Below are 25236 nucleotides of genomic sequence, written 5' to 3'. Positions count from 1 at the left end.
TTTTGGTTGCTGTTATTTGTTATGTTTATATTTGGTAGGGTTTTAAATACTCTTTAACTTGCATTGTTCCTTTCTCTACAGAGGCTTTTAAGGCTATGTTAATATTGCATTTAAAGTAAATTTTGACAGCATAGTCTCCACCTGTTTCTAGAGTGCCGATAAAATGATGTGCTCCATCTCTATTAAATACGCCTTCATAAATTTTGGGGGTCCATGAAAAAAGTACATTATTCTTGTTTACTCCATAAACAAGAGCAAATCAGTGGTAATGGCAGTAATGTAGTAGTTTCTATGACAGTTCAACCAGATATATTTTATTTTTTTCGTAGAGTACTATGGCTGAGAAAAAAAAGGACCTTACTTACTGATATATACATAAATCTCTACAACAGATTTTTTTCTGGACTAAGTCAAATTAAACTGATAAAACCAGAATGAAGCACTGGTGAAGCTGTCCAGTGCACAGAGGACGCTCTCTGGAAAGTTATATGAGATTTCTATCCCTGTTCTGCAGCCACTAAATGTAGCTTCTTTATTTAAACAGAAGGCAGTTTTGTTTTCTTTGAGGCTTTTAAAGATATCCTAGATTCACAAATTTATATATATATATCTCTCTACATATACATGTATATATGAAATGCAGGTGCATGTTAAAAAATTAATTCTGCTAGTCTTCCTGCTGCATTTGAAAATGATGTGTGGCTTAAGAAAAATGTGTGGGATGTGTCTTCTGTAAACAAGTTACTTAATTCAATTACTTTAACTCTGAATGTACTCACAGATGCTTCAAAAACAAGTGGACTTATTAGAAATCTTAGGTACTAACTTCTAGTAGAAGATCTTGATTTCATAATCAGATATTTCTGTGACAATCAAATAGTTAGCATTTTTGTAAGGAAAATGCCAAACATTCACGTGTAGTCAATTGCATGAAATGTCAGAAATTGTGGAGTGTGAGTATTTGGGCTCATTCTGTCCCTGAGTTCTTTCTTTGTAAAACTTGCATGGTTTCTCTAGAAGAAAGAGAAATTGAACACATCAAAATACTGGGTATATTTGGGTTGGTAGTGTTTTATACAACTTCAAACTTTGAGGAGCCAATATGTCCTCAGAGGTACTGGTTTATTATAAAAGGATGAGTTACTGTCAGGTTTGATTTTGTTCAGTTTTTTTTTAAATTAGAAACCTGAACAACAAAGCAACAGTAGCCATGCTTTTTTTTTTCAAAGTAAGGCTAATTACACTTAGTGTATTTATCTCACACTTCTTTTCAAATCTGTATTTGCAAATTTCCAAGGTCATTTGTTTTTAAGGGGTATTTGCTGCAATTAAGACAGTAGGATTTTAATTTTGTTTTAAAACCCAGAGCAAATAGTTTTTCAGTATTATGAGCCTGATTCTGAACTCTTTACCCAGGAAAAAAACTTCCAGTTAAGTCATTAGAAATATTTCCTGAGTAAAGGAGTGGAGATCTGGTCCATGAAGAGCACTGTAATGCACATTCAAAATAATTGTGAGTAATTTTAATTAAATATATATTTTTAATTCAAACAAATTATATAAAAACTAGTAGAAATTGCACATATATAATGGGGAATATGCATTTCCTATCCTAGAAAATGTTCTGAAGGGCACGAAAGTCACATTTTATCAATTAATGTATTTGAGAACATTTGATAATCACAGTTTCGATAAAAGATTATATAAGCAGCATTTACCTTTCCAATCTTATTGGGTAACCAGATCATGGCAGATGTTAACTTTTAATTAAGATTGTATGAATTATTTGCTTGTGTTTGGACAAGAACTGTGGAAAGTATTTTTAAACAGGAATTTTACGCAGCTTTGCTGCGGTGATTCCAGTTAGTGTGGATGCTGAGGAAAAGATGACAAAGTTAAGAGAAGATAAGCGGGATCTCTCTTGGTGTACCAGAAACAGTCATGCTCCGAGGACGCCGCTTCTGTGTAATGTTCTGCAGTTATTTGAATGTATTCATCTATAATAAACGTTTAGTGCTATTTCAGCTTAAATGGTTTAAATGAGTTTACCACACAGTTTGAGAGATGGATAATGTCTTAGATATACAACGAAAAGGAAATGTGGTACCAGAGGAGCAAAATTATCTATCAGCAGACCGTGAAATGATTGTATTTAATAGCTCAGGTTTGTGATGGCAGTTTCCTAAAAGCAAAGACGATCTTACAAAAGGCAAATGGATGTTAATCGTGATTTTTGTTTTAAGTAAATCTTTTTTGATGTCTGAAATGTTGTCTTTGAACCAGGAATTCTGTGGTCTGGTAAAATAGTTCTTTTTGAATATTTAAAATAATAACAGAAAATACCTACTGTGTTGGCTGACTGCCATGAACAATTGGAATCACTTTTAAGTAAGCCAAAGGTGTGGTAGTTTCAGGTTAAAGAAGCATTGGTGTTAATCAGTGGGATTTGGTTTTATGTGGACTTGATGTGCAGATATTTTGAAAATAAGCACTGATGAGTTTTACCAGTGACTTGGTGGGTCCAGATCCTGGTACAGGGAGTGAGGCAGGGCCAGTGAGTCCCCACATCCTCCCATTCACATTGTTCTGTGCCAGGACTTCTCTGGACTCACGCTGCACCACACAGCTTCACCCCAGGGCTTATCTGATATTAAAATGATGCTCTTGCCTGATTTTCATACCCAACAATGAAGAAACAAAAAATCATAATTTTAAATTTGACTGTGCTTTAAATTAAGCACAAGAGTCTTTATTTATGCTTTAATAGCTTATTTTAATTCTTGGTTTTTGTTTGTTTTGTTTTTGTTTTCCTTTCTTCAGCTCAGGTACCTGACAATGATGAGCAGTTTGTGCCAGACTATCAGGCTGAAAGTTGTAAGTATACTACAAATCATCACTTTCTTGAAATATACATATTTGTATGTTTATATCTGCATCTTCATACTTGTTATTTATTTTGTCATATGCGGTCATGTGATAGCTCCTTTTGCTGATCAATGACATCAGTGTGATGAGTAGATAAAGCAAGTGGCATTTTGATGTGCAGCCAAAAGAACTTCTTTGGGCTGAAGGTATAACCTTTAGCACGGGGCCCTTCCCTGTCATTTCCACCCACAGCCCCAGGGAAGCACGGAAAAACTTAGGTTGTGGAGGTGGAAGGAGTTTCTTTGTCTGTAGAGTGTGCAGAGGAGCTTTTTAGCTGGTACAGATCAGATACTGTGGGACGGAGGATGCCTCTCTGCTGAGCAGAAGTCAGGCTGCTCGACACATTTTGTGTATGAACAAATAAATAAAATTCTCCATGTAATCAGTCAAATACAGCCACAGCTGAAGCATTCTAAATTTGTCTTAGCATGTGGCATTTTCTTGCTCAAACAATATTTTCCTTTGAGTTAATCGGTGAAAACAGGAGTTATGTTAAGCTGGGTGCTTTGCATTGTTTTCTACTTACTTAACAAGAGTCTAAACTTATTTTTATCAGCCTGTACTCCTCAAGTCTTGCCTTTATGTATTAAAATGCTCCTATTCAGTTAAATGCTGGCTCCATTTTGCTGTACCTGATGTTCTGTGGTATTGGGTGATTGCAAGGGCATAGCATGAGAAACGTCTGACAGTCTTCTTGGAGCTTCTTTTTGTAGTTCTGTTCTTCATGGCAAGGCTTCTCCCCGTCATCAGAGATCTGTTCTAAAAAGTGTCTGCTGATTGTAGCAAAACACATGGTAGCTTTTCCATTTTGCTAAATAAGTTAAATAGTTTATCCTATTGGAGTGAATTACTGCAGTTCACTAAACCAGATAGCTGTTAAACACGGCATTCATATACTGAAATATTAAGATTAATATAGAGAGATTAGGAAGAATTGCATTTAAATTGTCTTTAAACCAAAAAAAAAAAATCACACTTACTGAATTTTCCTATAAATCTTTCAGATTATTTTTCCAGTTATTAAGTAGCTGTTTTAAGAAGAATTCATTGAGAGTATTCATAACAGCATTTTGTGAGGCAAAAAAACCCCCACACTTTTTTTTTAATCCCCTGGAATTGTTGCTGTGCAGGATAGTATCCCTGCACAGCCACAATTTAAATTAGTTTTTCTCTCAAAGTTCCTGTACATATGCTAACCAACAATCATGGTCACTTTTAAACTTTGAAAATTGCCTTTTATAAGAGAGGTGTCTTTTTTTTTTACCTCTGTCTTCAAAGACTTTTTTTTTTTTAATTAAATTATAATACAAAAGAGAGAACAATCTATACATTGAAAATCAGATATGTTACTTTACATATGGATCTGTGTCCAAATATAGTCATTCATGCATATGCCTTTGTGTAAGAGTACAAAGTTCAACTGGGGCTTCTATTAACCCACAATTATCGTTACACAACAAGTCAATGATTCTTGGAAAATAATTTGTGGACTATGAAAAGCCCTATTGAAGCTGGCCACTGCTTTTGGTGATAAAGAAATTTTCCTAATATGGCTATTTTATTAATGCTGTTGTGTTTCAAAGTTCCTTAGCCACAGCTTACACAGTATTATCACAGGAACATTTATTTCTTCATTTCAGTTGGTTTCTTTATCTTAAGTAAAGGTCAGGAGAGCTTCCTGGAGAGTTACTCTGGCAAAGGTTATGGAGTTTCAGACATATACTTGGATATAATGTACGTAGCTGTGGGCTCTGCAAAACAGGAACGGAGATCAACATAACCAAAGCCATGGGGAAATTACTGCTGCAGAAGTAGCACAATTGTGACTGTTTTCTCTAGATCCAAGCCTGCCTTCAAACTCCATTATAATGACTTGCTCTATATAGTCTATAACTGTGCAGTACTGTGCCCATTACTGGCAGCAGTCTGGCAGAAGCCCTTGATTTCCTTTTTTTAAAAATCTACTTAAATTTATTTTATTTTATTTATTTTTATTTTTATTTTTACGTGGGAGAGAATGGACAAGCTGTCATAGATTTATTGTTTAATACATTTAATTGAGGCAAAAATGAAGAAGGACACAAGTGTATACCGATGAAGGGGGTCACAGCCGCATGAGTTAAGGCATCTAAACTAAACTGTGCTTTGCTACAGAAATTTCATTTATGGAGCTGGATACAGATAGGGGTGTGTATAAGTGTGTAAAGAAAACTGAAGTGTTCCAGTGAAACAGTTACAATCTGCAGTCCAGGTAGAAAAAATAATGACATTTTATTTATAGCTTCATTGCTTGAGAAAGGGGCTTTCAATTTAACAGCACAGATCCGTCTCGGCTTTAAAGTTGTGATGTTAAATTGAAACATTAAAAGGAGACTTAAGAAGCTTCAGTAACAGTGGCAGTTTTGGAAGAGTGGGGTTAAAATTTTCTTGCCTAGAAATCACCAGCTTGGTGATCTGAAGAAATCAGCTCTTGAAACAAGACGTGGAAGATAGTGGAGGAGCTGCTATGCCAAGATCATGTGCTGTGTCCTAGCATTGAGCAGGATTAAATGCCCCTTGAAGTGCTATGGCTTTTGCCTTTATTTTCTGTAATAATGATTTTAACTAGTGAAACTGCACTGGTATTAGTAACTAGGGGAAACATTTAGTTTAGATTAGATATACGGTCCACTTTGTCCACTCAGGGATTTAACTTCAAAGCTAGCTTGGGACCATGAATATTTCAATTATGACTTGCTATTAAACTTCAATCAGTTTTTGAAAAGCAAACATAATATGTGTATTTATAGTTAGGTGTGGGCTTTAGATATTATGGGTGAGATCAACAGCCAGCATAACTTCATGTGGTATTATTGACGTTATTGGAATTATGCACATTTCTATTTGCTAAGGATCCAGCATGTCAAGCTTTAAGCTGTTTAAAAGTAAAATTTGTTTTGTTACTCCTTTATGTCTTCTGGAAAGAGGCCCTTCCTACCATAAGAATCTTAGTAATTCTTATTTACTGCACTTTCAAACCTTAATTTTTGTCATCATAGTCCCATCTTCTCTTACTCTTTTATTAAATATTTTTAACTTAGCATATCTATCACAAAGAACCTTTTTGTAATTTTATTTAGAGTGAGTGGAATTTAGAGTAGATAACAACTAGCTTGTTTGGCTGAAATTTGAAAAACAAAATGCAGTTTGGTTTCTTGTACCTTTCTACTTTCTTTGAGCACTGAAATTCTTGAGTTCTAAGAGGCAACAATGTGTATAAAAAAGGTTTTTTTTGTTTGAAATTATACTGGAAAAATATTGAATTGCATATTAAATATGTCATTTTCTTAGTTTTTCAATTTCATTCTCACAAGAAATAAAAGTTCCACAGAAAGAGTGAGGAATCTTCTACAGGCTTTTTCCCAAAAATTCTGTTTTAGGCAGGTTGGTTTTGTCTCTTTCTGAATCTGCTTCTATAATGTGGGTCACTTGTTTGCTGAACATTCAAGTAACTTCCTAATGACTGTTCTTTAACAATAACATGAAAAGTTGTGTAAAGCAAAGATATAAAAATCTGTTTGCTCTAAAAAGGTGAATGTTTTGGTGTGCTTTTTAATCAACATACTTCATGTGACACTTTTTCCTAATTCTTATCCAATTCATAAAACCTAATTAAGCTGGTTTTCCCTCCATGTAGAGTCAGTATTCACATTTGGAGAAGGGTGACCTGTGTTAACTTCCTCAGATAAGGTCTCCTATTGTTTCAAGTCCATTTTCATATACTGAGGAGGAGCCAGATCCTGAACTGGTTGTAATCAGTGGCAAGGTTTTCAGATACCGTAGAACAGCAAGGACTTGCCACTCCAGGAGCAAAAATGAATAAAGTGTTGAGTTTGCTCGAAGTCAATAGCTGTTGAGGTGAAGATTACTTGCTCCCATTGTTTGGATGGTTTCTGTGACAGACACAAGAGGAAGTAGGTAGGATTTGCTGATGTTTAAAAGATGTAGTTGGCAAAGAAAACTTGGTATTGTCAACAAAACACTGAATTGTAACGCGACCTTGGTACAGTTGGTTATGAATGGGGATTACTCGGCACCAAACTTGATTGCCTGGTGTCTTAATAGTATAATCATGGTTTATTTTGTTTTAGTAATATGTATTTGCATGGATCTACTTTTTCAGAGTTTTCTTTCTTTTTCTTTTGCCCTGAAGTGTTAGTTATGTATTTAAAATTAATGATAAATTCTAGATTTTGGCTTTTATTTGCTACGGAGTTTCAGTTAATGAGGATTTGTCTTGTGCTTCACCTTCTTGATCAGTTTCCTTCCTTCTTGTTTATTTTGTTCCTGTATTGTTTCCGAGATCATCACAGCCTTACCTTACCACTGCCAAGGGGTAAATGTTAGTGTTAGACCACATCTGTTGACAGTAAATGGGAAGGGCTGGCTGTAAAAATCCATGCTTCTCCACGTCTGATTAAATTTTAAGATAGGAAAAAATACTTTTTTTAGCAGTGATTTTGTCACTGATCTTTTATGACCTTTATTCTTTCTCCTACCTCTTTTTTTGTTCCTCCAGGTTTAGTAAAGGGGCGCTTTCAATGTAGATGCCAGGAATCTTAAATTATTCAGGGATGTGCTTTTTAGATGCTCTGCTTCCATCTTTAAAAGCCTGTTAAAGAGAGATTCTTTACATAGGCTTCAGGTAGCTGTATTCTTCTGTCATTTTAACTGATGGTGTAGGATATTCCAAATGCAGTTTAAATGAGAAAAAGCTTTAATATTTATTTATATATTTGCAGCATACAAAGGAATTATTTTTTTACATTACCATATTAAAAAATGCTTCTTTTGGTTTATTTTCTTTCTGTTTCTTTTTGTGATTTAAATTTCAAAAGTGAATTTCAGAATTAGAAGAGCATTTTCTGCTTGCTTTAGTATGGCAAGAGCTGGTGAGAAATTGACAGAGGTTAATTTTCCCTTCTTTTGACATATTTTGGAGAAGAAACCCCACACAATAAAAGTAGAAAACACCAGAATACTAGGTGTATTGAATAGAATACAGTGTACAGAATACAGTGACAGGTCTACTGAAGTCAAAATGAGGTATATTTACTGGAATTAGTTTTGGTTTTCATGCAGAATAGTTTAATTTTGCAGCTTCTAGAAGAGATTTTTGTGGACTAAAAAAAAATGTCATTTTTTAATGTGATGATTCACTTCATAGGCAGCTGGTAGTCATGTCTTGGTAGTGCACAATGTTCTAGAAATTACAGTTGGTAGCGTTTTGGTTGTGGCAAGTTGCACACACCAGCATCTTTTCAGAGTTTCTTTTTTGAGATTTATTTTATTTTATTTTATTATGCCTTTATTTAGAGTCTGTGTGTCTGGAATAACCTTTTCTTTGAGTGTAGCTCTGCCAGTGTGGTGTTACAGCAGGCAGTCTGACAAATATCCTGCAAGGTGGTGCTACTTATTCCTGGTGCTGAGCTATTCCCTGGTAGGGCTTTTGCTGCAGCTGTGTTTTGTTTCTTGCCACTTGTCTTGAAACTACTTCCTTCCATAGGTCAGATGTTGTCAAATAGAGAGACATTTGCTTACTTCTTTTAGTCCATGCCCGACTGTGATGGATTCTTTCTTAAGGGCTGTGAGAGTCGGGGCTCTGCGGTTTGTTCCTGCCTTTAGCTTTGCATGACCTTGGGCATGTTGCTTAACATCTTTGTTTCTGGTTTGAAGTAGGTACAGAAATGCATGTATCACTCTGCTGTGAGATACACAGCTTTCTTAATGATCACTTATCTGGAGATCTCAAAAGCATTTTACAAAGACAGTCCAGTGCAATTGCTGTTGTAAGAGCTGGAGAGGTCAGACTGAGGAGTCGATGCTGACCACCTTATCTCCCTTCATAGTTGCCTTAGATAGCCTTGCTTCTTTCATTGTATCCCTGAGCACTTGTTTCCTTTGTTTAAAGCGACTGAAACTGTTACCACCTGTTAACTTTCTTTTTCTTTTCCTATTTTTTTTTCCTTAATTCACATTCAAAAGAAATTAGGATTTGGTGTCTTTCAGAAAACTCATTTTGTAGCTCATTGATGGGCATTAGCCTGTGCTAATAAGGGTTTTGGTTTTCTTCTTTTTCCTCTAGAAGGTTTTTGGAAATATTTAAATCTGCCATATAGTTGTGACCATAATTGCAAGATTTGATTATTGAAAAAGTTTTACCATGAGGGAGAGTGTCGACCGTAATGCCTTTAATTTGTGATCTTAATAGTAGAGAATTTGTGGGCTTGCTTTGATTTTAATAAGCAATTTCTGTTTATTTGCTTATCTGCTTGTATTTTTATACTAAATTTCCAGCTTTGAAGGTGCAAAGATTGGAGATTCTCTAGGATTGCAGTACTGGTAATGTCTCACAGATTATGTAAATACTTGTGGTGGTAGTAGCCCTGTGAAACAAATTAGAAGACCCCCATCAAGAACATAGCTTTTGATTTTTAAAACTTCTAAAGCGGAAGCTTTCTTTCAGAGTGCCCAGCAGGCTGTGATGTGAATTTTATTGCTAATGGAAAGGTACCTCTGGGCATCCACAGAGACAGCAGACACCTCATGCAGACCGGTTTAACTGCCCAGCCCCAATCTGAAGCTGATGGTCTCCAGCAGTGTGGGGCATGGGGGAGCCCAGGCAGCTGGACAGGGCTCTTCCTGTGGGGTTTTGTGCCCCTGTCTGCCCACTGCCCTTCCACTGCCATGTCCCTGCTCATCCGAGCTGAGTTAGTTTCCTTTCCTTAGAGCCCCGTCCTTGTTTGCTGCTTTATTGCAGATAAAAGGCTTGGGTTGCATGTGAAGGTTATCAGCTAATGAATAAACTTCAGTCATCCTGTCCTGTGATAAATCTGTCTCCTAGATCAAAGATGAAGCATGTAGACCTTTTTCCTTTCAAATGGTAATTTCTTAAGGCTGTCAGGTCACTTCCTAACGGCTGTTTACATGAAAACAAAAACATTAAACATATTTTATTCAAAATGTTGAATTCTCAGATTTGAAAAAACCTTCTATTTCCTCTCTGAGGGAGCCTCCCCTCCTTCCTTCTGTGGAGGTCTTGTCTGTGGAAATACAAGTGATCCTCACATTGTAACTTGTGGTCACGGCAGTATTTTCTTAACACTGCCATTATTTCTGTTACAAACCAGATAGTTGTTAATTTCATCAGGAGTATGTGTATGTATTAGAACATTTTTTCACTTCCAGTTGTATTAAAATGTGCATAAACTTCTTTTAGCTGTATTTTCACACTGAAACCAAGCAAGACAGACTGAAGGGTCTTTGTGATTCTATTTTGATACAAAACCCTTATTCTCCTAATGCTCCTTTCCGTGCAGTGTTTTTGCAAAATGAGTTTTGTATTTCAAGAGCAGTGTAAATACTGATTTGAAAATCTATAAGCTCTGGAATGGTCTAAAATAAGGAGGCAGTCTGCAAGCTGAGTTCATCCACTTCTATATATCACATATGTTTCTTTACAAAAAATGTGTTTGCAGTCTGTATAATTTTTTTATCTTTTTATTTCTGCTTGCTGCCTCAGCAACTGGAGATAGAAATCAGGCTCTCCTACAGAGTGCTGTGAAGTTTTCAAGGGATATACCAGTTAAAAAAAGGAGGAGAGAGTGAAACTCCTCAAGATGTCAGTTAAGCACTGACATGCTTAACGCACATTTGTGTCATGTAGGACAGAGGTAGTCCTCTGTAAGCTTACAGGAAAAATAGCCCTTGTTTCAGGTTCTAAGTCCTTTTGTTTTGGTGCATTTCAGTACTAGGAAGTAGTTACAGTGAAGCCATTTATAAGCTGATAAATATGCAAAAATGATTATATTTATTAATTCTTTTGAAATTTAGAAGTCATCAGTGGTTTTTTTTTTTTTTAGGAATGGTCTAAACCTAGTTTAAACTTGTAAATGGAAAACTGATTATTTTATCAAGGCTTGTCTTTTCCCTGAGAAGGACTCTTTTCTTTTCCTTTCACTTATTCTTCATTCTCTTTGTCTTCAATACATTACTCTTACCAGTTCCTGGATTCTAGTATGACCTTGATGAGGTGAATGGAGAAGTGAACTGTCTTGGTAAAGGATATCTTAATTCTTACATATCTATTTCTTCTGTAAGCTGAGGATTATGCATGTTAGAAAAGAGTGAATCATTAGCAGCTTTATTTCTGGTTGTCTTTTTTCCTGTGGCTGTTTATGAACTTATTCAGCAAATGTGGTTGCCAGTAAGTTAATGTAGTGAAATATTTTCTAGCAGTGACATTTACTGCCGAGTCCTGCAGTCACCGAATAGGAAGGTTACTGACTGGCCAGGTTTTTGTCTTTGAATTTATATATTATGAGTCGTCATCAAGGACATTTGAAAAATTACATGTGCAAAAACAATTCCCAGTCTTGCTAATTTGATCCTCTTTGCTCAAAGGTTGTTTCCTTTCTGCTTATAATGTATACCTAGAAAAGATAAACAGTTTAATTCTTTTTTAATACTTGGTCTTCATGCTGTAACTGAATGCAATGTTTCCTTACTAACAATCTGTTAAAAAATTTCACATGGCCAAAGCAATACAAGAAATGAAAACAGCAAGGACTTTTTAAAGTGTCAGTATTCTGTAAAGACAAAAAGTTTCAAGCATTTTGCATTAGAATTTGGGAGCTGGATTAATACAAGTCTATATAGTCAGTGTGTGTGTGTGAATATATGTATACATGCATACAGGAAATACAACATGTAATTGTCAGTCTAACTGATTGTATGTACTTATAAAATAATCATAAAACTTTAGGAATGCTTGGCTTCAGAAAGCATCAGCAAGTGTATTAGTAATGTATGTTCAGCAAGTCTCACATACATTAGGAATGCTTTAAGTAGCAGCAGAAGCCTTAAATATCTGTGCTGAGCACGAGCACCTGGTTGCAGGTGGTCACACTTCCACTGGCTCCAGAAAGAGCACTTTGCTAAGAGTCTTTGAAAATCGGCCTACTTAAATATAGTCTTGACTTTATGTTCCCAGACGTAACCACTTCTGACAATGGCTTCTTTGTTTCCCTGTTGAATCAGTGATAAAAATTGTGAGCTGAATTTTACTGTTGACTTATTTCAGTGGCCCGCACCTTTTCCACTGGAGACTGCAGGTTTTGCAGTAGTGAAGTAGAGAATTCGATTTCAGCCTTGCTTGAATGATTTGTAAAAGCGATCTGTTAGAGTTATTACTGGTGAACATTTGTGAAAATTGAACACTGAAGCATGGAGGACACGTGTATTTAAAGTGGTGACAGTCCCTTTCTCCACATGAAGTAAACAAATATCCCATTAGCTACCCTGACTTAGTGTTGTTTTATGAATATATACTTATTGTTAAAGGCAAAATTGAATTAAAAATAATCTCAAAACACAGTTTTGTTCAGTTTTAGTGCCTAACATTGAGAGCCGCTAAAATAAAAACAAAATGTAAATAATCTTTTAAATTAGTTCTCTAATTCATGCTAGAGAGCACTCAGTGTGGAGTCCATTTCATTATTTATTGTTTTCTCTTACTTTTGCATATACTTGAGTAGCTATCTGACAGGCATGATTATCCTTAAGGATAATCTTTTATTAGGATGCTCTTGTATTATGAGGACATTCCTGTTTTTATAGGGACACAAACTGACACATTGGTTATGGGTCTCTAAGGGTAGGCTCCTGAGGCTGAGCTACTTCAAACTAGAATCAACCTTCTGACACTGGTTGTTTGGATTATGGCAGAACCAGCAATTAAATCCAGTTTCTTTCACATTTTGTCCAGCTGCAAGAACAAGATTGGTGGCCCTCTCATTCATAGATGGTTGTTAGCTCTTTGCATGAATACATCAGAAAAGAACAACAAAGATAATAATTATATTGATGTACCTTGAAACTTTTCCGTAAGAGGCGAAATGAGGCAGAATCAGTTCTGTTTGTTTTCTGCTGTGGGCATCTTTCCTAAATATCAAGGTGATGATACCTTAAAAACAATAAATAGAAAATAAAAAATTGTTCATTTTATAGTTTATTGTTATGTTTGGTAAAAATGCTTGTTATAGTTTCCAGAGTTTTCTTCATAATTTTGTTTCTATAAAACTATTTAAATCCAGACCTGAAATGTCAAACTGCATAGTTACCTGAAGTGGAAAGTGTGCATGTGTGTGTATGTGTAAAATGCTGGTATATTATTGGATATTTTAGTAATGGAAACTACGCAATGCTTAGCCATTACCTCTCACAATTTAAATTAAATTTTGAAAATTGCTGCAAATGGAGATCCTGTCCTCAGAAAAGCACACAGATCCTGATATAGTGGCCAGCTCTTCTCTTTGCATTTAACTTTATTGATAATTCCCAGGTAGGAATACAATTTAAGTTTTCTCCCAGGCTTGATTTTACATTAAGAACTTCCTCTTTAGCAGAAGCTCTAAAGGTGGATTGCCTCTTTTTGCACCGTGCCTGGGAGCCTTTGAAGCCAGATACATTATCAGTAACGGTAGGAAAAAATGCCCCGATCTCCTCCCTGGATTTTAACAAAGCAAATGCAGGTGAAGAGCAGCCCTGTTTCTCTGTGGAGGTAGCAGATGCAATGTAGAGGGATTAAAAATTCTTCGGAATTTTTTTTCCCTCCCTATAATCATCTTCAGCTATCCACGTGTTTTAGTTCAATTGCTACAGAACCCAGCTGGTTTAATTTTATTAGGTTACCGCTTCCTCCTCCAGAGAGCCCTAAGCCTCTGTTTATTTTGGGGGCAGGGAGAGCTCTTAGTCCTGCCTCACCTGCTCTCCTCAGACATCAAAGTGAGCCAGTTCACTCCTCCTAGCTTAATCCTTCCCTTCTCCCTCCCACCAATGTTCTGCAAATTTCCTTGTATTCTTCCCAGTAATCCAGTGCCCCTGGTATTTGTCAGCAGGTTCACTCTTACCCTGGAGGTACTTGCTAGGAGGCAGAGACCCTCTGGCAGCACTTTCCACTCGACTGCCTGCAGCTGTGAGTCTCCTACAGCTGGACAGGTAAATTGTCTGGAAAGGAAGGAGAGCACTGCAGGAGGGGGACATAAATCGGAATAAAACAGTGCCAGTGACAGCATTTCTATGGGATTGCTTCTTTTGGAAGTTGAGAAACTGTGTTGGTAACTGCAGCTCCTGCTGCCTGAAAATACTTTCCAGACAATTCTTAATGGGAAAGTGAAAATCTTTTGGGGATAGAGGCAAAGAGGGATCAACTAACCACAATTGTGCCAAAATGTTCCATGCTTGAGGGTAGAAGAGTAGAGACAGTTTTCTAATACTGTATGGCAGTTCAGCCAGGTAGCAGCTGCCCAAATACACTGTCAGTTTGTGACAAAGAACCTATTAGTGCCTTACCTAGGTATTTACTAGAAGCCTCTAGAAAAGTTTGCCTTGGAATTGCTCTACATTTGCATTTTAGTGAGTAGGTTATCTTTTATTGATATTTTCTGAAACTTACTCCCCCTACTCCCCAGCCCAGTGGCTTACCCTATTGGGTGGGCTTTTTACTTGCTGTTATATTGAATATACTCAGTGAATATACTATGAAATTTTTGACTGACATGGTCCTTTGACATGAGAAGTGAAGTGGCTACAAATATCTGAATTATCTCAGTGGTGCCTTCAGGACTCCCAGTGTCAGAAGGCTGCAGGTGTACCCTCAGTAACTAATGAGCATTTCAGAAATTGCATCTCCACAGATAAGCAAATCAGGGATATCTTGCACTAAAAGTGAGGATTTATAGAAGTGAACCAATTATTAAGCAGAATGCGTACAACCTCTAATATTGTGCTTCCTCTCCCACACTAACTGGGAACCCCTCCACCTCTCAGGGGAGGCTACATCTGTCATGGCAAGAGGGTCTTGGGTTAGCTGCCCAGAAATAGCTACACTGGCAGAATTTTTTAGTGTCTTAGCACACAAGCTGTAGAAAATTCCAGTTAAAGAATGACACTTGCTTTCCTTTGTGAAGAAGGTCCTAGAAGAATTTCTTTGCTGAACAGGGGCAGGACCATAATGTTTAATTGTCAAATAAGATGTCCTGCAGGGAAATGGCATATGCCTGCATTTTCGTGATGTTTCGTTGGTCACCTTTTCCTTGGGTATAAATGCCCTTGTATAAATCTGCCTGATGGATACTGATGCAGACTTGGTGCCCTATAGTTGCAGTGAACTCTTCTCTGTTTTCTAATTCAACACTTTTTTTGGCCTCAGGTGCTAATCTCAAAGACTTCATGTTAATGCTAGATCATAGTCAGGATAGGGAAAATTATGTTGAATATAGAGAATTAACATAATCTAGAGATGAACAGGTGATTCAATTAATTTAGAATTGAGTTTCATCGATGCATTCCTTTTGTCTTTTAGTCATTAATCTGTAATGCTTTTTGCTTAAAAATTAGGAAACAAAAAACCCTGACTCCAAAGCAAGAGCAAGTTATTTTAGCAAACAGTGCTGGCTAAGATGGATCCATTACTGTAGATCTTAATGTCCAGAATTTTCCAATATCAATTGTAGGAAAATGGGCTGTTATTTTCCATCTTGCAACTCCTTGTTTGTAAACAAAAATAAATTCCAGCTTTTGCTGCAGTTTGTTTTCACCTACTTGCTACTTTTTCCTAAGTCAAATTCAAAATAATTTTTTTTTTTCTATTCTCATACCATGTCATCTGAGAACATTCCATGTAGGCTTTGAGGAAAAAATCCCACAATTTTGGGCTGTCTTTTTTTCTTTACCTTCCCCCCACATCCTTTCCCACCCCCTAAGGATTGTAAAGGCTATACTATTGCATAGCGTTCATGCGATTCAAGTAGACCATTAATTGACATGTACAATATTGTAGGCTTTAGTTTGGAAGAGAAAATAAGCAATTTGTTTCATTTTGCAGCATGAGTTCTAACTGTTATTAAAGTGCATTTGTAGTTGCATATTTTCCAGTAAAGGTGACAGATTACTTCAAAGCTGGTATTTTCTTTTTGTTAAACAAGGTTCTCAAATAGATCCATCTTGCCCACGTATTCTATTCTTGCCAGTTGGCTTTGAAAGCTGGTGCTTGGGCTCATCGTTCAGAACTAGCTTCCAAAAAATGAGGTCCCATGCTGTTTCTATCTTTTGAGCTGGTAGGAGCTGGAAGGATCTGATCTGAAGCCAAGGCGAAGACTGAATTGATGGAATCATATATAATGGCTTTGCCAAGTGCTGCCCAGTGATGAAGTCCCACTTTCTGGGAAAGAGCACTGAGACAAGGGGTGGCAGAGCATTCTCTGTGTTAAGGGCTGTCCAGAGATTTTCTTTTCTGGACTTAGAGTCAGGTTACTACATAAGAAAGAACTAGCTTTTTATTGCATGCTTTTTCACACATTTACAAGTTGCTACTTTCTTCTGCATGCTGCTTACCCATTTTCTCCCCAGTTATACATATCCATTTGAAGAGGAAGAAATCTTTCTGCTCTTTATTACAGTATTACACATATTTTGGCCATATGTAACGTATCATTGCAGAGGCATGCTTGCATGTTCAGTATGCTTACTTTCATTTGACTCTGTGTGCACACAGCAATACCCAAACACACATGCGGACTGTTTCAGGTGAGCGGTCACTACTTGGTGAGTCTAGATGGAGCCCAGCTCTCTTTAGGTCTAAATTCTAGATCTTGAAGGCGTTCTAGTTTTCTAGATGCAACTGTAAAATGGAGAATAATATCAAGATCATGTATTTCTTCAAAAAGATACTTGACAAGAATGCATAGATTCCTCCCATCCCCACCCTCCCTTCTCTTGCTAGCAGCAAAGGAAGGTAGTGAAATTTGTAAGGTAGTGAAAGTTCAGGTCTCTTGTCTATGTTCAGCTTTTCTATAAACTGCCAGGATAGTCTCTGAAACCACAGTGATGATGCATATCTGTGTGTCAGATATCCAATTTGTCACCAACTTCTTCCAATATCTGGCAGAGAGCAGGACCTAAATGAAATCCAGTTGACTGGAGCTCAGCTAAGATCTGATAGAGGTGACTTTGATAGATAAATGGTTGAAGAACCTGGTGGAGTCTGTGTAGATGTAATCTCTTCAGCCACTTTTAAATCAGTCCACAGCCTTCTAGTCTTGCTCATTTCTGCAGCTCTTGCAGTGGTCAGAAACAAAACGTTTTTTTGCAAGAGATTACCTAGGGTGAAAACAACTGCAGATCTTGCCTCAGTCATCCATGCTTGCAGTCACTTCTGTCTTCAGCTGTAGCAATCGTAGGTATTTATAGGCTTTTTATTCAAAATCTTTGGGAACAGTTTAGAGGGCAATTCTTGATTACCAGCCTTTACTGTCCCAGCTCTCTTCATCTGTCACCTCTCCTACATGATATTTTTATTTCAGGTTCTGTTAGTATACGAGGCTGCATACCTCATCCAGCTGCAGCACAATTACCTCTGGAGTATGAATGAATGGTCAGCTATGTCGAGTGCCTGCTTCTGATGACTCCTGAGCATCTCAAAGTTACCAGTAAAACTTCTCATCAAAATATACAGTACAATGAACTTGAAAGAGCACACTGCTTTGGCATCCTGATGTCTTTAATCTGATTCTTATTGTTGAAATTCAGAGTGCAGCTGTCTACAAAGCTCTAAAGCTCAAATCATAATCATCTAGAAATAAATAATCAATACATGCCTTCCAAAATGCAGAAGGCTGTTTTTTCATGAGTTGAATGCACACTTTTGAAACCTCTTTGGAAAATATATATAAAGCCTGGCACTCCCACTTATAGAGAAGGTATTTAGTTTCATAGCTCATTCTTAAGGTAAGCAAATACCTATACTGAATGTATGATTCAAATGTTAAGGTGACTGTAACAAAAATAAGGCATTTTTAGGACTTGTGAACACACAGTGTTGTGCTTGGATTTTTTAAAAATGTTTTCTGATAAGAGCAGCTAGGTCACTACTATCACCTAAGACATAACTAGCATTTTATGCTCTTTGATGAACTGTTCAATAAACTGTTTAAAAGCAGATTTTTTTTTTTTACTAATGCCTACCTGTTGTACTTATAGCATAAATAATTTGTTTGAATCATCAGGTGAGTGCTGTTAAGTTATAGTGAGCGAGGAAAATGGCAAAAACATGAATTAGGGTCCCTGTCCTTAAGTGTATTTCAGTTTGCATTTTGATAGCAGTTTAGAAATGTTATCGCCTGTTTTGTCACAGACATAATTCACATCTTTCTTCAGGCACTGTAAACAAGAGAAATGGTTTAATGGCTCCATAAAAGGCACTCTGTGCTGATAGCTGAGATTAGACCCTTTAGTAATGGATTTTTGTGTGTTGGGGGAAGGGGAGGGCTTGGCAGAAGTAAATGTACTGGAAAAGATTCTTGGAGAGACTCTGATGTATCTGAAGTGCCTGCTGCATTGCTGTATGTATCGAGAGAGAGATTTAGAGTGTGACACTGTTGCCTTTATCAGTACAGGGGCCTTTCCTTCTTGCATTTGAAATTTTACCAAGTATTATCTTGGTTCACCTCAGTCAGTCTAGTACCTGGAGTTGTAGTGGTATCAACTTAAGTATTTTTATGTCTTCTGTCTTTTCATCTTGCTGTTGAATCAAGTCCCCCATATTAAAGTATGTTCAAGAAATCTCTCAAAACTTACATTGCATATTAACCATTTTGCCTTAATTGATGATAAAAATTAGTTTATTTACAGAATTGTGTTTAGAGAATGATTTGAGAGCATAAATTTGAAAAACAGCTCAGAAACAGCGTGTTTAGGCCATGACTTACTGTTACTTTCTTTTCTCTTCAGGTACTCAAAGTCCTCAAACATAATACATGTGAATATAGTATTAATTAGGTGACATCAGAGTTCACTATCAGGAGCAAGTGTGGTACAAAATCAACTGCTGTCAATTGATTTTATACCATATAGTAAATGTTCTTGACCCACAAGTGTGGATAGGGCATCTTTGTCTCTTTGGTCAGTAGTGTAAGCATTGCCTGCCATTAGCCAACATCACTGAATTACCAGTTATATTTCGTGGCTTTTTAAAGTATGTTTAAAACCATTCTTTCTCAGAAATCAGATTTTATCATGTGTTCTGGGCAGGAATCTGAAGTTTGAAAGTTAAAATGTTACTTTTTGTTCAAAGGAGAAATGACTTGCCATTTCATATAACATATTCCTAATTTCTTCTTCATCTTGAATAGTCATCTCTTGAATTGAAAAATATTTTAAGCCATTGCTTAATGCTGTGTATTTCAGGGCTTTCTCAAAAGAAGTAGATTCAGTTCTGTTTGTACAGAGGTGGTACACTTCCTGTTTCTCAGGCTAGAAAGTGTACGTATCAGACTCCTCTGAGACAAACCAATTCCTCCTTTGACTTCAGAGTTCTTGATAAAATTGTTCTTCATTTGAGAGGTGTTGTTCTTCATTCTTTGGGTGTTATTATGAACAAAATGTTCAGGGATTAGGCTGTTGACAGATAGCAAAGTAGAACAGCACTTCTGAAGGAAGGATGGCAGGTTTCACCCCATGCTTTTGCATGTTACATGTGAGCTTACTTTGTGGGGAAATCATTATGGCTTTGTATAAAATCTAGTTCTGTACAGCAGCACATTATGTATAATATGCAAGCCCTTTTACTCTGCAGATATAAATAGACATGTTTATGCACAGAGAATATGCATACAGTAATTTATTATACCTTCATCAGTTTGCTACAAATGGCAGCAGTCATGCTTGCCTTATATCTGTGTGTTGGCTTTGGAGATGCTCCAGACAGGGTCTGTGGGGCAAGGGTCTGTTTCTGATACTGATAAGCCTGACTTTGCGTGGTAGTTGAGATGAGGTGTTGAAGCCATCCATCTAAATACGCGTTGTAAGATTGTTTGCCTTTCAAGTTCGGAGGTAGTTATCTGTAAGTAATCACTCGGGATGAAATCTTGGCCCTTGGTCACTGTTTAATAAGACCATTATTAAGGCAGAGAGCCCCTTACTTTAATAGGGTTGAGACTCTTGTTCTGGGGTTAAGTAAAATGAATTTACCATCAGGAAGAAAGAAGTGGTAAGGAGATGGTTGTTTAAAATGGCATTTTGTTAATATGAATGTGTTGGTAGCTGGTATGCTGCACTAAAATTAGATTGTATAAATAAGCAACCCTGCTCTCCTCAAAAGAAAGAAGATTGAGAACATAATATAAAATCCAGTTTAGCAAAAGAGTGTATGTTTAAATTCTCTTTTAATAGGTGCACTATAGAATGAGTGTCACACTAAAATCAGAAGTGACGGGCAGAGGGTTTCAGTGATGGTATGAAAACCGCTTTGAATGTTTGAAATTGTATTGTTAAAATAAGTCTGTCATCTTCAGCCACACTTAAGACATGTCCTGAAAGGGCAAGTAGCCTTCAAGAAAGGCCCCCAAAAAGCAGTAAGTATTTTTATCAGCCTATCTTTTTTCCTTTCTACCTCTAAAAGTGGAGTTACAGATAAAGCTTAGCATGGTGACTGTGTCAGGGGACTGCCCGAGGAAGGCTTTAAATTTTACAGCTACATTATCTTTCTGGCTGTAGTTAAGATAAAGATCTAATATAAAATCACTTTGGTCTGTAATGCTTTCTCTAAATGAAGTGAAGGTGTTAACCTACTTGATTTGATACACTTTACCCTAGCTTATAAAGCTGGTAGGAAGGTGAGGTAAACTTTAATTAAAACTACAGCACAGATGCCTTCTAGCAGTGTGCCCTGTACCTTGCTAGGACTGTACAGTAAGCAAAATAAAATGTACCTCGCAGTTGAGGCAGCAGGCTGGAGCCGTGTTCAGTGAAAGTAATTTAATTAGTGTTGATCATGACTCCAGATGATGGTGATTTGATAAGGAATAATTTAGTACTTAACAGCCTTTTACATGCACCAACTCCATGTGGGAAGGTAAAGCAAATTGCACAAAATGAATGTGCTGCTTTCACTTGTGCTTGTGCCAGTGAGCTGGAAAACTGCCTGTTAGCAGACGTTCAGGCTCTCAGCGCTGTGATGAAATACCCAGCCAGTTCTCCGCACAGGGCTGTAGTGTGGGAGTCTCTGTACTCCCGTTATTTAAAAATAAATAAGGGAAGTAATTTTTCATAACAGATTAACTCCAAGGAAGTAGCAAAGTAAAAAAAAAAAAAATAAAAAATAGAGCAGCATGTGGCCTTTGTGCAAATATGTGATACTGGCTTTAAAAAAGTGTCTTGTTGCAGTTGTGTTTTAATTTTTTGATTCAAGTTAAAGAGATTGCCTACCTTAGCTTTGGAGCCAGCATCCCAGAGTTGTGGGGCCCATCGTATACATTAAATGTATATGCATGCATTATTTGACCAGACATACAAGGGAGAGTCAGCAGTAAAAGTTCACTAGAAGCATCCTGAAACAAACTACTGGATATCAGCCTGCTTTGTGATTGCTTTGGAAAACTGACTGAGCTGCATTTTGCCATGTTATTAAGTCTGAGAATCATTTTTCAAGAAGTCTATGTGGGCTTTTTTTTAGTGCAAGTTCAAACAGTTTTATTCAGGAAGAATTCTTTTCTTCTTGTGATGTTCACATTTTCCATCTCTGTTTCCTAAGTTGTTGTGCTGTGCATATGCATTTCTATATGTTTTATTGTCTGCTTCTCCTTTCTAATCTTTCCACATAACTGGTATTGTCCACAAAATATAATAGCTGAATAGAAGTTTTCTGCTAACTCTTGTGAGTTTTGTGAAAATACGTGTCAGAATAGTGTTATGTTGCAGATGATTCAACTGAAAGGCAGTAGTAGAAGCTGTCATGTAATAGGGTATGAGAGGATCTATTTGTGAAAGAGTTCTCTGAACATTGCCTAACCATGAGAAAACCCAATGCAAAAGCCTGGAATCCAGACCTTACTCACAGATGCCAGAGTTTAGTGGTTCTGATGCTCACTTCTTAGCATTTCATTTATCTCCCCACTGAACCCTGGCATGTGTATGCAGATTCATTAGTATCAGAAGATATGTAGTCTAACAAATCTTCTTTCCCAAGTTCAGGTGCAAGAGAAGGCGTAAGATGCTACTTGATGGTATTCAATGATAGCCTGGCTTTTTGCTGAGATTCCCTAACAGGAACTGCTGCATGTACGTGGATTTTTATGGAGATACAAGTGTCTATGTCAGGCTGGAATGTGATGTTCATACTATGGTGTTTTGGTGACAACATCAAAGTGATAAAATTATCTCTGAATTCTAGGCATCTTGGAGTTCAAAAATGCATTAACAACCTCATTTTATTTAAAACTTGAAAGGTGTGTTTTCAAGCTGTTACATACCTGTCTTTTAGTCCTTTGTCCTTCTAGCCACTTACTTAGGTCTGTCAGTGTCAGGTGAACTTTGAATTTTCTTCTGCTTTAATTTTGGTTAAGATTGGATATGAAATAAGGAAAGTTCTCTGGTGTAAACTAATTTGCTTGTTAACCTTGATTTTACTTTTGGCCTTTCCCTTAGTACAGACCACCTTGTGCTTCTAATTAATGCTGCGTTTCTGTCACACCTCCTCTGGGGTTTTTTTTAGCTTTTAAAAAGTATGACTTTTTTTTTTGTTTGTGTCTATATCACATCTACTATTGAATTTCATCAGGCCAGGATTTTATCTTGTTTATTTTTAAGAAAAATTGCTTAAACCATTTATTCTCATTTTTAAATTATGTTATTTATAATTAAAAGTGCATATAATCATCCAGTTTCAAGGGGTTTCACTGCAAATTTTCAAGCATTCTGTGGGATGAAAACATTACTGATCATACACTTGAGGCTGATATATCTTAAATTTATTTTGGAGTTGTTTGTGTGACACTCTTTGAAGTGGACTACTATTGCATTTATAACTAAAAGCACCCTCTGATATTACTTAGAAACATTTGGTGCCTGGGAAGTATTTTGCCTCTGACAACATTTACAGTAGTTAAGCCAAATATAAGTGGGCTGTTATTTTCCTGCTAATGAGATGGGATGCTGGCCATCATTCTATTAAACAATAGAAGTGATAATAGCCAATGTGAAGGATCTCTGGTGTCTATTTTTCAGTTGACACTCAAAGAAATATTTGAAATGTTTATTTCCTATATTGTTTTTATTATTAGAATTGTTTAATTAATCATGTGTTTAATTAGCAGTGTCGAGCTTAGTTGGGAAAGCTAATTGTTGATATTGTACTTGGGTTTTAATTGCATTCTCCTTCTCTTTCCAGTGGCTTTTCATGGTCTCCCTGTGAAAATCAAGAAGGAACCCCATAGCCCATGTTCGGAACTTGGCTCCGCTTGCAGTCAAGAGCAACCATTCAAGTTCAGTTATGGGGAAAAGTGCCTGTACAATGTCAGGTAAAGTAATTAGGAGCATATTTGCAGTGAGAACTGCTGGCTTAAATGAGGACTGACGAAAGAGTAATAAAACCATAAGAGAGATCTTAGAAAAGTTACCTCTTCAGCAGATAAGAGACTGATGAGATAATGCATTTAGCTGATGAACACTGATGGATTTGTTTACAGTTGTGTCAAACACTTACATAATAATTTTAAAGCAGTGTTTTTCATCAAAATGCACATCCTCCGTTCCTCCTCCATGGGAGCTAGCCAGAGTTTAAAAACCCAGGGTACAAGCATGAAATAGAAGAAAGGAATATCTTGTTTTCTGTGAGCTGTGTTGAAAGTACTTTCAAAATGCATTATGTGCATTAGGAAAGAGAGATCTGTGTAACAGGCAAGGGATTGGCAGGTCTGAGCAACACATTAGGTATTTGACAAATTGTGCAGATGTTGTATCTGTATATTCCTGGGTGATTACCTTTTAAAACAGTGTTTCATTAGTTGCATTCAAAAGCAAGTTGTCTTCTTTTATAGGCATAGATAATAAAAGCTTTATTTATTTGTGGGTGGTGGAGGGGCTTGATACCTCTTCATTCCTTATTGACTTTCTTTTGGTTGCATTTACATGTCACTCCTTCCTTTAGTGTCAGCAGTGAAGGATTTCTTATTGACATTTCAGTCTATTTTAGAATCTTTCATCTAGCTTTGATTCTCATCAATGTAGTATGAAAACTGTTAGCACTTAAAGCATTATAGCATTTAACTTTTTGGATATGAATGGGGTAAAAAAAGGAAAAGGCTTTTTTTATTTTGCCAGTTATAAGGAATGATTTTGGTTTCAAAAATCAAATGAATCCGTTGATGGATTTGATGGGTGCTAAGGGACCTGATGTAGAAAAGCATGCAAGCTTGTGCTTACTATATTCCTAATGTCTGCATTTCTCCTGGTTAGAAACAGGGATGATCAAAGTGTTCTCAGGTCCTTTCCTGATGTGAGACACCCTTGAAAATAGCATCTATGTATTTGTAGGACCAGCAGTTTGAGAGAGAGAGGGGTAAAAAAACCTGTCAGGAGAGGCTGCTGACATCCTAGTATGGGTAGCTAAGCCAGCATACCATTGTTTTTCTGGGTCAGATCACTTCCCTCTGGCTGTATTGTTTTACTGTCTCACTTTGTGGTTTGTGCAAAAGAAAAAGAGCCTTGACAGGCACTGTCAGCTCTTTGTGCTCTAGTCCAGGTGCTTCTAATTTTATGTATTTTGTATACCTCCTGTTAGAATGTGACTGTAAGACTGAGTCCTTTAAAAATACATTTCTGTGTCTCAGAGAAGCAAATGCTGTGCTGAATCACTTGCCTCTAACATGACTTCTTCATTGCTCTTCCTAGTGTAAAGTTGAGAATTCTTCTGCCCCAAACTGATTCATAAGTTAACTATAATCAAAAGCTTCTAAATGGGGCACTTGTGGTGACTTTTTTTCTGGATGTAGATGCTATGGTTTTGGTTTTTCTTCTTTCTTTGGAAAAAATAACCTACCTTGCTTTTCCCTTGCTTTGCTAATAGTGCCTATGATCAGAAACCACAAGTGGGAATGAGGCCCTCCAACCCACCGACGCCATCCAGCACTCCCGTGTCGCCGCTGCACCATGCCTCCCCAAACTCCGCTCAGACTCCTAAACCTGACCGCGTTTTCCCTACCCACCTCCCTCCATCCCAGTCCATTCCAGACAACAGCTTCCCTATGGATCACAGGTAAAACACAAAACATGGGAAGGACCCATGCAGAAGGTGTTTCTTGTTGTGGCTCTTATATAGGGTACTACTGGCTTCCTGCCCACCACTCTTCCCTTTTAGGTTGGGGGATTGGGTGGAAACCAGCAAAGTTGGTAGTGTCAGAAATGTGTGTGCTTATGAAAGGCTGGCACCCAGCTTGG

General features: G+C 37.0%; 1 protein-coding gene across 6 annotated transcripts in view; it reads left to right on the top strand.

The window, feature by feature from the left end:
• The window catches only part of ETV1 (ETS variant transcription factor 1), a 66409-nt gene that overhangs the window by 11080 nt on the left and 30093 nt on the right, over positions 1–25236 (top strand). For 5 of the 6 annotated variants that reach the window (XM_077175498.1, XM_077175505.1, XM_054632339.2 and 2 more), the window contains 3 exons: positions 2821–2874; positions 23189–23318; positions 24866–25054. In XM_077175498.1, the coding sequence (XP_077031613.1) occupies positions 2821–2874; positions 23189–23318; positions 24866–25054 (373 nt within the window). Of the gene's footprint in view, positions 1–1464; positions 1514–2820; positions 2875–23188; positions 23319–24865; positions 25055–25236 lie in introns of those variants that run through there. The other variant, XM_077175524.1, reaches the window with a different exon arrangement.

Source organism: Agelaius phoeniceus, chromosome 1 (assembly GCF_051311805.1).
Source record: "Agelaius phoeniceus isolate bAgePho1 chromosome 1, bAgePho1.hap1, whole genome shotgun sequence".
Classification (NCBI taxonomy): Eukaryota; Metazoa; Chordata; class Aves; order Passeriformes; family Icteridae; genus Agelaius; species Agelaius phoeniceus.
The sequence above is the reverse complement of the archived record's forward strand: the minus strand, read 5'-3'. Positions and strand labels throughout refer to the sequence as shown.